Consider the following 13068-nt stretch of genomic DNA (forward strand, 5'->3'; position numbering starts at 1 on the left):
GCAGGGCTACCTGCTAGTTCACTCGCCAGTGCTGTAATGTTGGCTATGTCTGCATATGAGCAACTAGTTAAAAGATTGAGGGTGGCAAGGAAGGGGTGGGGTATTAAAGAGAAGACCGGTATATGTGTATCATTCAGTGTGTGAGATGCTAAATTAGTGCATCTGTATGTTCGAATACACCATTTAAGATTTTTATATTTTCCCCCTCAAAATTGCATTACCTTTCCCTTTTCATATCAATCAAACCTATATATTTTTATTTTGAAGAAATACTGTTATTTAATGGTAAGAAAATGTATACTTTCTACTTGCTGCATCATATGTCTATTTTAACTTTGTTTCTCGTAAATGGAGGACAGTAGTAGAATTGACCAGATACAATGAAATCTTCCATGGGAAACTTACAAACAAACTTAGAGACCGGAACTTGCTAAAGAACACAAGCATCTGACACATGATGGCGTTCTCTCATGTTTAAGCTACTTCGCTTCCCTTATTTTCATTGTTACCCTCTCCTTTAGCTCATCATTTTTGTGTGATGTCAAAGGGCGTTGAGCATGCTTTACCACATCTTAAGGGAAGTCTACTCCTTTTGACTGGGAGAGGGCATACTAGGTTAGAGCTTTGTGATTTTCAAAGTCCATGTTAAAGCAGCAGTCAATTTGTTTCTCCCCGCCCCCTGCCCCCCTCCTTTCGATCGGTGAAGATTCGGCCCGGGGGTTGACAGCAGAGGAGTATTGACTCAGTATAGGTGACTTTGTAAATGGTTGCTATAGAAACAAAAACGGCTTATTACATTATAGCTAGACAAAAAAGAAACAAAGTTCCATTGATCAGTGCTTCCAAATCTTGAATACAAAGTAACAGACTGTAAACTCATGAACTGTGCAAGTACTTGAAGTAAAGGACTATCAAGGCATCATGGAGTCTGGTTTATAATAAAGAAACTATGCTCAGAATAAGGGGAAGGTGTAAACATAATGTCCAGTGGTTGATAATGCAGACCGTGACTGTTAGGAAGAGAACCGGAAAGTGCCGTTTTTTTAAGTGGACCACCACCCTAGAGCCTCTTTTGCAGAATCCAGCAATCTCCCTCCCACTGTGTGAAAACCATAATATGGTAAGGAAGTAAATGTACTCGCAGTATGGTGCCGTCCATTCCACGTGCGTGCCTCACGCTGTTGGGTAATTATCGCCAAAGACTCATGACAAGATTAGCATGGGACAGTGCGAAAGATGTGGCCATAGCAGTGCCTTGTTTTTGTAAATAAAACTGCTTATCAAAAAGAAAATAATTGTACTGTAACAAGAATATTATAGAGTCTAATATAAAGGTGCTGTGTGAAGATTAGATAATTTAATAAGGGACAGATGGGCATTAAAGCTAGTTGGGGATTAATAACAGTATGAAGAAGTGACATCTAGTGTTACCCAAGTGTATGTATTCTATTTCTGTCCTAATAATGTGATTGTGTCGCATGATATTACTGCACCCGCTCTAAAAATATTACATTGTCATGTCTACCTTTTAGGCTTTCATTAGCTTTGATAAATATACCATTGTGAGAGATTGGTGCATTTCTATCTGTTACTGTTTTTTTTGATGGGCAATATATATTGTATACATGCAGTATATTTGTCTGCTTTCTCTGTATTTGGTATTTGCTTTAAAGAATGCTATATTATTTGGGCAAGTTTATCTCATTAATTATTTTTGACATGTATATTATGTCTTAAAATTGATTAGAAGTATATAGATGGCTTAATATATTTGTCTACTTTGGCGTTTTTGAAACAGTCTCCATTCTATTACACAAATTGTTCAAATCCTTAAGTGTTTACTTTTTTGTAGCACTTTAATACCAATATTTAGCACATTATATGTGTTATGCTTAAGAATATTATTTCAAAACATATAGATCTATGGTTTGGAGTCTGTATTTTCATATGTGATCCTCTCAAACTATCAATATGTTTTAATAGATCTTTAATGTCTATTATTGGGATTTATTCTGGTCTGTCATTTAGAGCATAGATATAGATTCATTTAGCTGTATATAACTTTGTTCTATTGTTGTTTTTAATGTTTTCCAATTTAGATTATTATGTATTTAATCTACATCATGCATTGAACCTTGCTTTTAAGTAGTGGGATTAATGGTATACATCAGGGTTTCCCAAACTTTTTTTTCCGTGACCCGGTTATTTTTGAACTTCTCCTTCGTGACCCACTAAAAATGTTATCGCCTATTCTGGCCTATAGGGCCTGCACAGACACACACACAGCCACTGATACACACACACACACACACACACACAGCCACTGATACACACACACACACACAGCCACTGATACACACACACACAGCCACTGATACACCCACAGCCACGCAGCCACTGACACACACACTGATACATACAAACAGCCTCTGATACACACACACGCAGCCACTGACACACACACGCAGCCACTGACACACACGCAGCCACACAGAGACACTGCTACACACACACACACACACACTGATATACACACACACACACACTGATATACACACACACACACACACTGATATACACACACACACACTGATACAGATACACACACACACACTCGCTCTCCCCTATACGCACACAGACACAAACAGTGAATTACAGGCAACGACAGATGTGAGTGACTGGAGAGGGGGCTAGGGACACTTGGGTGGGAGAGGGGGGGCAATTGGGTGGGAGAGGGGGGGCCAGGGGCACTTGGGTGGGAGAGGGGGGGCCAGGGGCACTTGGGTGGGAGAGGGGGGGCCAGAAGCACTTGGGTGGGAGAGGGGGGGCCAGGGGCACTGGGGTGGGAGGGAGGGGGCCAGGGGCACTGGGGAAGGAGGGGGCACTGGAGTGGGAGGGGGCCAGGGGCACTTGGGTGGGAGGCAGTGACTGGGTGGGGTGACTTACCTTGCCGCCAGACGCTTTCCCCTGCTGCCCCCGATATCCCCTGCTGCCCGGGACGGGAGGTGGGCTTGGGGGCACGGGAGGTGGGCTCGGGAGGGGGTGCCACGGGAGGTGAGCGGGCCGCAGTAGGAGCTTGTACTTCCCCCTCCGTCCCACGTAACGTGCGGGCCGCAGAGGAGCTGGTACTTCCTCCTCCGTCCCACGTTGGGAGCGGGGGGGGAGGAAGGGAGCGGGCCCTGCGCAAGCGTGCGGGACCGCAGGGGGAATCGCCGCCATTTTTTTAAAATTGAGCAGGGGGGACGGGAGACACCCCGCGGCCAGCCTCGCTGCGACCCGGCAATTTTGGTGCCGTGGCCCGGTGCCGGGTCGCGACCCACCATTTGGGAAACGCTGATATACAGTACTCGATACTCCATCCGGAGGGTGTCACTGTGGATAGCTGATGGACTTTTGTCTGTCAACTCCAGTCTCGCTGATACCATCCATGCGCGGCACCTGGCGTGGAGTCACTTCTGGTTGGGAGGAAAAAGCTACATAAACCTCCATCTTCCATAGTTACATACTCTTTGACGAAGCGCTGAAAAATGCACGAAACGCGTTAGTTACTTACCTCACTCATGCCATGTTGTCATTTGACTCATTAAATTGGTTTTAATTTTGTTTCAGTATTGTAGCCCTTCCATTTTTGCTGCTGTGCACCATTTTTTTTCTTTCTGCTGGATCTTCTGTTATTACCTTATAGTACATTAAAATGTCATTCGGAGTTTGATATTGCTTGGTCTGTAGCTTTAAACGGATGCAATCATCAGTGTGTCTATTTTCAAGACCGGAGTCAACATATTTGTGTATAATTTTACTCTTAGAAACGGAGTGGAGGTAGGCAGTGGATTTCACATCAGAGTTGACATTGCATCAAAAAACACTTCTGTAAGTAACCTATAAATCTTTACTATTCTTGTTAATGATTCCCAATTTATCCATCTACTAACTTTGTTATTTCTGTTATAAAGCATGACAGCAAGAGATCTGCATTTGTGGGAAACATGCCTTATGGTAAGATTTTCATCCCTTAAAATACTAATTATTGTTGGTCAACTGTAAATTTATTGAATGCATTCCATGGCAAAGGAATCTCAAATCTTCAAAGTTCCAAATGCAACACACAATATGGAACTACAGCTTTTACACGAAGTGAATGTTTTGTTATAAATTGCAAGAGTTATTCATAGATTAAATGACAAGGTGCAAAGCTTTGGAAGTCTGGCACATAATGTTTTTATCTCGCACCAATAAAAGACCTGTCGGACTCCAACATATCTGTACACTAATTTCATTATAGTCCATTCAAAGGTAGCGCAATCTACGGCAAATATACTTCTCTAGAACCAGTACGATTCCTAGAAAATAAAACACCGTTTCTAAAGGAATATAAAAATGGGAATATCGTCTATCGTCCGTCTGTGTTGTCTTTCAGTGTCTAATGATCTCCCTTCACTTGACTTTCTTTCACAGAAATTGAAGAAGAAACAGTGCGAGAACATTTTTCTGAATGTGGAAACGTAGAATCAGTTCGTATTGTGAGGGATCGACACAGTGGGATTGGCAAAGGTTTTGGCTATGTTTTATTTGAGGTATGAAACGGGGTTAAAAAACCTTTGATTGCTTTCACATTGAATTCCTGGCATTAAATAATCTGAGGCTACGGGAGCAGAAACTAGATATTTGCACGTATAACAAAATTTAGACATGCATTTCATGGAGTCTTTATTTCAATATTGTTAAATACCCATGGACAAATATAATGCAGCAATAATTTTCTTATGTTGAGAAAAGAAAAAATTACAGTGAACAGTTTTTATTGGCCTAATAATTATAATAATAATTTTCTGTGCTCTAATCTAGTTCAAGTGCAGAACTAAGTGGAATGAATGTAAGGCCTCTTGTAAGGAATAGGTGACAAAAACACAGAGCACATAATTCTGCTAGTTGAGGATTTGGGAAATGAATACACCAGGCTATAACAGACTGCACTGCTTATGGAATGTCGTTGAGCCAAATAAAGGCAAAGGCATTAAGTGCATGCCCAATGATTTATGTACAAACATTTTTAACATTTTTGGCAAATTTCCAAATCTGCTATGCAAGACAGGTTAGGTAACAGAGCACTGAATTGAATGAATGAGTTTCTCCTTTACGTGACATACCAGTGGTGAGACTGAGTCTTGTTGTGGAGTAGCAGTACAAGAGTTTTAGACTCCAGTTGCAAGTATCATGAAGAAAAAAATGTGTGTCAGGGCTCTTCAATTTGCGACCCGTGGGCCTAATCTGGCCCTTGGGAAATTTGCTCCGGCTAATTTAATTGCAGTTGCTCAGGCAGCAATATGTATTTTGTACACTGCATTTAAGATACTGTATTGCAAATATGGTACAGATGTTTATAAATTATTACAATATGCAAGTATTTTATATTGAAAAATATCTAATATTAATTTCTCTTGTGGCCCTCATACATTTTTTTCCAATTTGGCCCATTTGGAAAAACTAGTTGAAGAGCACTTTTGTATGTTGAATTACCTGATTATGGACACGTATAAAAGACCTATGATTTAAAAGCTCTTTGCAAAGAGAAAAATGACCAGCTTTTGGTACTGATTTTCAATGGCTACCAGCAAAATAATGTTTTGAAAGCAAACATACCAAGATTGGAAAAGATGTAAGTGTAGTTCAGAAGAGAGATTATGCTATCAAATCTGTTTAGATGTGTACAAAAAAAAGGCATGTACTGAACAAATGCTCTCTTTAGAAAGGGAAGGTATATAGGGATATGCCAAATAAGTTAAACATAGAAAGGGTGTTCATCAAGGGAGAAATCTGATTCTCTTAAGGGGGAAAATGCCTTCCTGACTTCTGATTAAAATTGAGATGCCCATGTCACGGTAGCTTGTGACAGGTTGTAATTTACACCAAAACTATATATAAATATATATATACCTGGGTTTGAACTGGGACGAGACTCAGATATGATAAATATAATTTATTCCTTGATAAAGGTGAACACAGCAAATATGTACAAATAACAGGCAAAATATAGACACTTACTTAAAGATTAGGACAGAAGGCCATCAGGATACAGACTGCCACTTCTCCCATATTTCAGTTGACATCACAGCAATACATGCAGGACACATGCATGAAGACATTTGCATGAAGAACATTTGCATGAACAACCATGGGTAAAGGGTGGTTCTGACTTATATATCATTTTAACCCCCTCTTTCCCAGATACGGCGCCGTGCCGTCTAGTAAAATCCCCTTTGAAGCTTTTGAAGCTGACTTTGGGCTTTCAGAGTCCCGTGTGAAAAGTTACACTTACTCTGGTTAATTCCTTTTGTCCGTTGGGCCAAGCATAAGCAATTAGCAAATTGGTCTTTGATGACCAGGCTTGTAAATTCTAGCCTTTCCTGCTCATCACAACAGGGGTTCCTCAGAACTCAACCAAAATGTCATATTTACTGCAAATCATTGCATAACTTCCGTTCCGTAATACACACAGTCAGGTGAGATATATTAATACAGTCCTTGACACCTGACGCTCGCAGAGAGCATTATTACAGTGTAATATGAAAATTAATAGAGATATTAATATCTGGCAGCCACTAAGGGCCAGATATTAAGTGTTTGTAACGGATGGTGGCGGGGAAGTCCCACGAATACAAATATGTAGGTCTTAGCCTGTTCATCCAAGGACATCTCATAGTATTCTTATATTTAATAAGGTTACTCATTTTGATATCCTTCTTGGGTAGCTCCACCCCTACCCCCATCAATAAAACCTTTTGAAGTAGGCTTGTAGCTTTTCGCATAACCAACTAGGTAATTACCTGTTGATCCTTCCTGGGTCTTGCATAAACAATTAGGGCATTACCTTTTGCTCACTGGTGCTATGTGTCACACCTAAGCCCAGACCTCCTTAATCAGAGGCCTTTGTTAGTGTGAGTTATAATGTTCACAATCCAAACTAGCTGCCTGCAAACAGGTATTAACATACTGTACACTAAAAAAACCATTCTGCTTTTCACATTCAACTTCAATTAAGCCTTTTGAAGTCCAGATTCTCTGAAAAGACACAATACCGGGGTATTTTCTTAAACTGTAGCTTATTAACCCCTTAAGTCCCAGTGTGTGTGTTATTCGGAAACTGATTAACCAGACATTACAATGGAACAGGGGAAAATACATTTTCATGTTATAACAAGGGTTAAATCACATTTCTGGGACTCAGCCCAGTTAACCCCTTGTCTCCCTGGTGAGGTTAGAGGGGGGCCCTTGGGGGGTAACCCCGTTAATCCCGGGCCAAACCCTCACTACGTCACAGCCCAGACTAAAGAATGCCACACATCTATACACGAGGCGACAAAGCTCGTAGGGATCTACTTAATTTTTTTACACCTTTTTATGTTGACTGCTTGAGTTTAATCTTGGTAAACATGGAGTGTTCGGAGGGAAGAGACTTAACATTATTTTTTCTTTGCAATTTCCTTTATAGCATAAAACCTTACACTTAGTGTTTTGTTTTTGTTTTAAAAAGTGTGTGTGTGTGTGTGTATTTCACTAACTACTTGTCTAGTAAATCATAAGTCATTTCTATAACGGTGTTTCCCAACTCCAGTCCTCAGAGAACCCCAACAGGTCAGGTCTTAAGGATATCCCTGCTCCAGTACAGGTGGCTCAGTCAAGATGACTGAGCCGCTGATTGACCCACCTGTGCTGGAGCAGGGATATCCTTAAGACCTGACCTGTTGGGATTCCCTGAGGACTGGAGTTGGGAAACACTGTTCTATAGGATGCCTAAAGTGGTAATTGACAATTGCTGCATCTTTATTTTTTCTTTTCTGCTTTCGTGGTGCCATTTCAAAAAGCGTCACTAAACCGTTTTTAGAGACTATTGTAAAAGGTGAACAAAAAACAATTGCAACCACAAGGTGACTTGAGCAACATAAAAAAAAAAAAAAATCCTCTATCTTCTTTTTTTTTTTTTTTGCAGCAGCAGCAGCAGCAAAAAATTAACTTTTTCCTTTATGCAAGTGCCCATTAAGTGTTTTCTGCTCGATACAATGATGCTGCTTAAACTGCAGAGTTCTCCTGGTGCCAAAGCAACATTTCTCAAAGATCTCCTGCGGACCTCTCTAGCCAATCAATGAATTACCAAACACACGTTTACACGTAACACAGTAGGGGGGAAAAAAAAAGGCGTGCGCTCCGTAAGCATCCACTATTGTTATGGAGTTACCCTTAGATGTCGGTGTGATGATGAGGGGGTACCCAGGCCAATAATAAAGGTATTATGCCCGGCTGGGTGCCCCCGAGCCATATAGGGGAGTGTGAAGTGTCAACTCTGCAACCCAGTTATGGCATGAGCACTGTATTTCAATAAAGATGTATGTGTGTGTTTTACTGTTCCAGGAGGGCTAAACAGCGGAGATTCGCTGGGCATGTGTTTCAGGGATGATTTTACGGTAAAGTGTTGTCAGGGTAGGAGGGGGCCAGACATGTTAGTTACCCCAAAACATGTACTCCGGAATCCTACCAGATTTCTGGGGACATGAAGACACAGACCACCGGACAAAATCCTCCCTAGGAAGCAGTTTGCAGCTCATTGCCAGATCTCTCTGCTTCAGCACAGACCAGAACAGTAGGACCGGGCAGGGGAAAATCACATTCCAGTGTCCCCCGGTATGCCCAAACCCCCAGAACTCAGTATATGGGTTCAGTGTCTTTCCCCCCAGGTATAAGGTGGCGAGAGGAAAAATGTTTTTAAACTCGGCGCTGGAAGAATAAAAGCAGCTTTGTGCTAACTTTGTTTAGAAAGCTCCTAGCGCGCTGAAACTTGCTGTGCGCGTAGTTCAGGGAGGAACATGACGAACACCCATAGCATAATTTTTATATGTTTGTCTAAAAATTGATGAATGAAAGTCACCCTCAAATAGTGTATCAAACATGTTAGACACATTTGGGCTTTCATTCAGACCACTGGGGACAGGGAATAACTCATTTATTGTAGCCCCCACTTAGTATGCATCTAGTGACTCACCAAAGCAGATAAGAATGTGCAACTCTGGACTTCTAAGACTTCCCGCTGGCTTGGTGCCACGATGTCTAAAAGCACGGAGTTGAAAGGGCTCAGTGTCCCCAAGGTGTTAGTCGGGGAGGGGATCCTCAAGTACCTCCATCCTAGTGTAAATTCCGGGCAGTTTGGCAAATGGTGGCCAGCCCAGACTTCGTGTCGCCTGGTAGAGGGGCTGGGTCTCATATGCTAAGAAGCAACAGTGCTAAGTTGGCGCATGCTCTTAGCAGAATGCAAAGCCCCCTCTGCCAGGTTTCCAAAGTATTGGCAGCTCAGGATAGGTGGGAAAACTTATTCCCACGGATGGATTGGCTGCACTAGTTAGAGATGGGGATTTAAACTCTATAAGAATTCCTGCAGCACATTGGGAATCAGTTCTACAAGATTAATCTAAAGATTAACAAGAGTCATGCAAGCACCCTCTAAGATTTCATAAGGTTTAAGATTCCAAGTACAATTACAGCGGTGGCAGAATGAAAGAAGCAGCTCCGTCAGAGTACACAGCAGTTGCTGGTAGCGCTGCTGACCGCGGACCGTTTCAAGCCATTTTGCGAGCAACCCCCGCTCCTGGGAAATTGCTCCTAGACTCTGTTTTTCAAGAGTTCGTTTTGGAAACCATTTATTTCGTTTTGGCCCCGTCCCAGTAAGTGTATTTTGAGTGAAATTGTGTAACATTGTGTGTATGTCCATTTGTGAACTAAATTACAATTTATTTTATCTCCTTGCTTTGCTCAATCATATGATCCCGGGTATAAATGTGTTAAAAGTGCTGGTCTCCCGTGACAGTCGAAGGTACTGAATGCAATATATGTACAAAGTTCCTATATTTCAAAAAGTTAATCATAAACTGACATAAACTGTGTGTACCTTTTACGAATGACCAAAGCAATGGTATTTGAATTTTGTGTAGATCACAGAAGTTTAAACTATGCTCAAAAATATTATCTTTAAACCAATGTCCATAGGTATAAAGGGGATATTCTGTGTATCCCCAATCAGTCCAATGTTATAGTACTCTCTAATGTACTCTTAGGCCTGGGACATGGTGCAGGGAGCGACGCTGGGCAGTGCTGACGCTCATGCTCTCATGCTCAAGCAGGAGATTTTTCTTGTCCCTGCATGAGCGCAAGCGAACGCGCTTGTGTGCCGAGTGGGAGGCGGGCCTAGCGCGCCACGTCACGGACTGCCATTGGCTTCTGGCAGTCATGTGACCGGCCCTGCACTTCCCTCAGCGGGAAATCTAAAATTGGTCTGTCGGCTGAAATTCCACACGCCTTCGGAAGCGCCGTCTAAAGCCGCGCTGATAGGGATAATGTTTCCCCTCAGCGCGCCTCAGCATGGTCTTTTTGACCATGTCCGAGGCCTTAGAAAGTCTGTCCAGTCCAAAAAAAAAGAAAGAAAAAAACAATCTGTATGGTGAATGCAGCCCCACAGCAACGGATAACCAATCCTGTGATAGAAATTACAACAAAACAAACACAGGCACAAACAGCGCCCTTGTTTGTGTTTTGTTTTGTCGACACTTGCACAGGAGATGAGGTTGAAAAAAAACACACATCCATCAAGTTCAACCAATGCAAAATTTAGATGATGGGTACTTTTATCCTATGTGCGTACTTGCAGTATATTGATCCAGAGTAAGGCAAACAACCCTCTCTCCCCCCCCAGTAAAATCATTAGATGATATCTCATAAAGGGGAAAATAAATTCCTTTCTGACTCCAAATATTGGCAATCAGATTACTCCCAGGATCAACATCCTTCCCAAGTTTATTTATTGGGTATATACCTGTATACCTTTCCTTTCCAAAAATGACAGCCAACCTTTTTTTGAAAATCTATTGTATCTGCCATCAGTCTCCATGGGTAATGAATTCCACATTTTAACTGCCCTTACTGTAAAGAACCCTTTCCTTTGTTGCTGGTGAAATCGCCTTTTCCCCAACCTTAAGGGATGGCCCCGAGTCCTTTGTACTGCCCGTGGGATGAATTGTTCTTTTGAAAGCTTGTATTATACTAAATATATTTGTATATAGTTATCATATCCCTTCTTAGACGCTTCTTGCCTTATTTATAGTTGTCTGTTTGACAAGACAAGAAGGCATGGAGTGTACCACCATTACTTTTTGTTTCACACCAAGAGACCAACTATTTTTTATTTACAATCTTATTCCATTTTTTTAAAGAAAATTGTATTTTTTTAGAGGGGTCATCCTGCTCTGTTTTGACAGCATAAATAGTTTTCAAAGCTTTCTAAAATACATATCAGTGAGTGTTGTTCCCTTGTTGAATAAATGCAGCAATTAAAAAAATTTAAGCCGTACTTTATTTTAAACTCTTTGGCTACTGCTTATATGTGAATGAGGTTACCTGGTTATCCCTACATATGGTTTGAAAGAGCGTGTGCTAGAGTCTTCAGAACAGAATGACGTTGGTGGTCTTGTGGTCCCTAGCTTCAGATAAGCTACGCAGAAACTTGGGCATTATCTGACTTTGAAAACACCATGTAGAAACCCTCATTTTGTGGGTTGGTAGTGGCTGTGTAAAATTAGTCTTTAATTGGTCCCAAAGTTTGTGCACTAATATTTGTAAGCTGGTGTTCAACTTGCCAACAACACAATACTATCAACCATTCTGACACTCAATGCCAAGTTAAAAACACTGCAGTATATTATAGCTACTGTACTAACCTTTTGACCAGAACATTTAATTTGTTTATACCCTTCTTGTGAATCGAACTTCTCCACATTTGTGAAACCAACAGGAATAACTTTTGTGTATTAATGTTTGTCTTATTTTTTTTCCGCCCCCAGAATACAGATGCTGTCCAGCTTGCGCTAAAACTAAACAATTCTGTGCTTATGGGAAGAAAACTTCGAGTGAAACGCTGTGTCACAGAAGCTTCAGGGAAGAGCACAAATAAAAATTTTAACCAGAAGTTGGATACTTTGAAACAAACAAAACCGCACCAGATGAGTAAATTTGCTGGTGAAACCGCAGAAGCTAAAAAGAGTAAAAATAAAGGACATAAAAATGTAAACAAACGAAGCAGTGGAAATGTGAGAAAGAAGACTAAAGCTTAAAATGAAATTTGTAGCTGAGTAATGTTATGTATTTACTTGTATGTAAATACATAACTTATATGCTTCTGTTTATTGTGTGCTACTCCAGTTTTGTTGTTGATAATTTTGTAAATACTTATTTAGAATTAGCTTTTACTTGTACAGTAATACTAATTTGGAACAAAGATAGTTAATACTGGCACTACAACTGCAGAACCCACTATTTTGTTGTAGTTTTTATTAAAACCGCATTATCGGAAAAATCTTGCTTTGTTCTTAAATGGCTTATTTTGATATTTTGATGAAGTTTTGGGGACAGAACTGAAAAGGGAAGTACATAGTCAACTATCAACGACCCTAGACAAACGACCCTATTCCGACAGAGGAAAAGATCGGTAGAAAGATCAAATTGAAATATAAAATAAAAAAAATGTGAAGCCTGATTCTTGCATGCAACAAGATGGATAAATATGCGGGGGTCCCCAAACCTCACGGCAGCCTCCTTTCTCTTAGGAAAGTCACACCCAATCTAATTGCTCCATAGTATCATATAAGGCCACCCTAAGCGGGTCCTAGTCTACAGGCTTATTATAAAAGGACTGGGGGGGAGGTGCTGCCAATTTACATTCGGCTCTCGGCAGGCCATGAATAGGCGTATTTAAAAGAGCAGCCAAGGGGTTTGGGGCGATTTGTTATGCGTGGGACTATATTAATCAAGGCGAAGATGCGTGACCAAAGGGGATCAGCGATGGGGCAAAGCGACCAAATATGGGGGGGGGATGGGGAACCATTCTGCCTGCACTCTAAAACATCTAGGAGAGGAATTAGTATGGCACTTGTGAAGGCGAGCTGGTGTTTGGTACTAGCGATAGAGGTGCATATATGCATTCTCTGATTATAGTGCATATTGAGCTTTTGGCAGCGGATTCTCACATCTTCG

General features: G+C 41.2%; 1 protein-coding gene across 1 annotated transcript in view; it reads left to right on the plus strand.

The window, feature by feature from the left end:
* RBM34 (RNA binding motif protein 34) overlaps positions 1-12395 on the plus strand; it is a 37582-nt gene extending 25187 nt beyond the window's left edge. The window contains exons 9-12 of the mRNA XM_075596774.1: positions 3807-3870; positions 3954-3996; positions 4456-4574; positions 11880-12395. Of these exons, the coding sequence (XP_075452889.1) occupies positions 3807-3870; positions 3954-3996; positions 4456-4574; positions 11880-12149 (496 nt within the window). The 3' untranslated portion in view covers positions 12150-12395. The remainder of the gene's footprint in view (positions 1-3806; positions 3871-3953; positions 3997-4455; positions 4575-11879) is intronic.
* Positions 12396-13068: the final 673 nt, after the last annotated feature.

This window comes from Ascaphus truei, chromosome 4 (assembly GCF_040206685.1).
Source record: "Ascaphus truei isolate aAscTru1 chromosome 4, aAscTru1.hap1, whole genome shotgun sequence".
In the NCBI taxonomy this organism is placed as follows: Eukaryota; Metazoa; Chordata; class Amphibia; order Anura; family Ascaphidae; genus Ascaphus; species Ascaphus truei.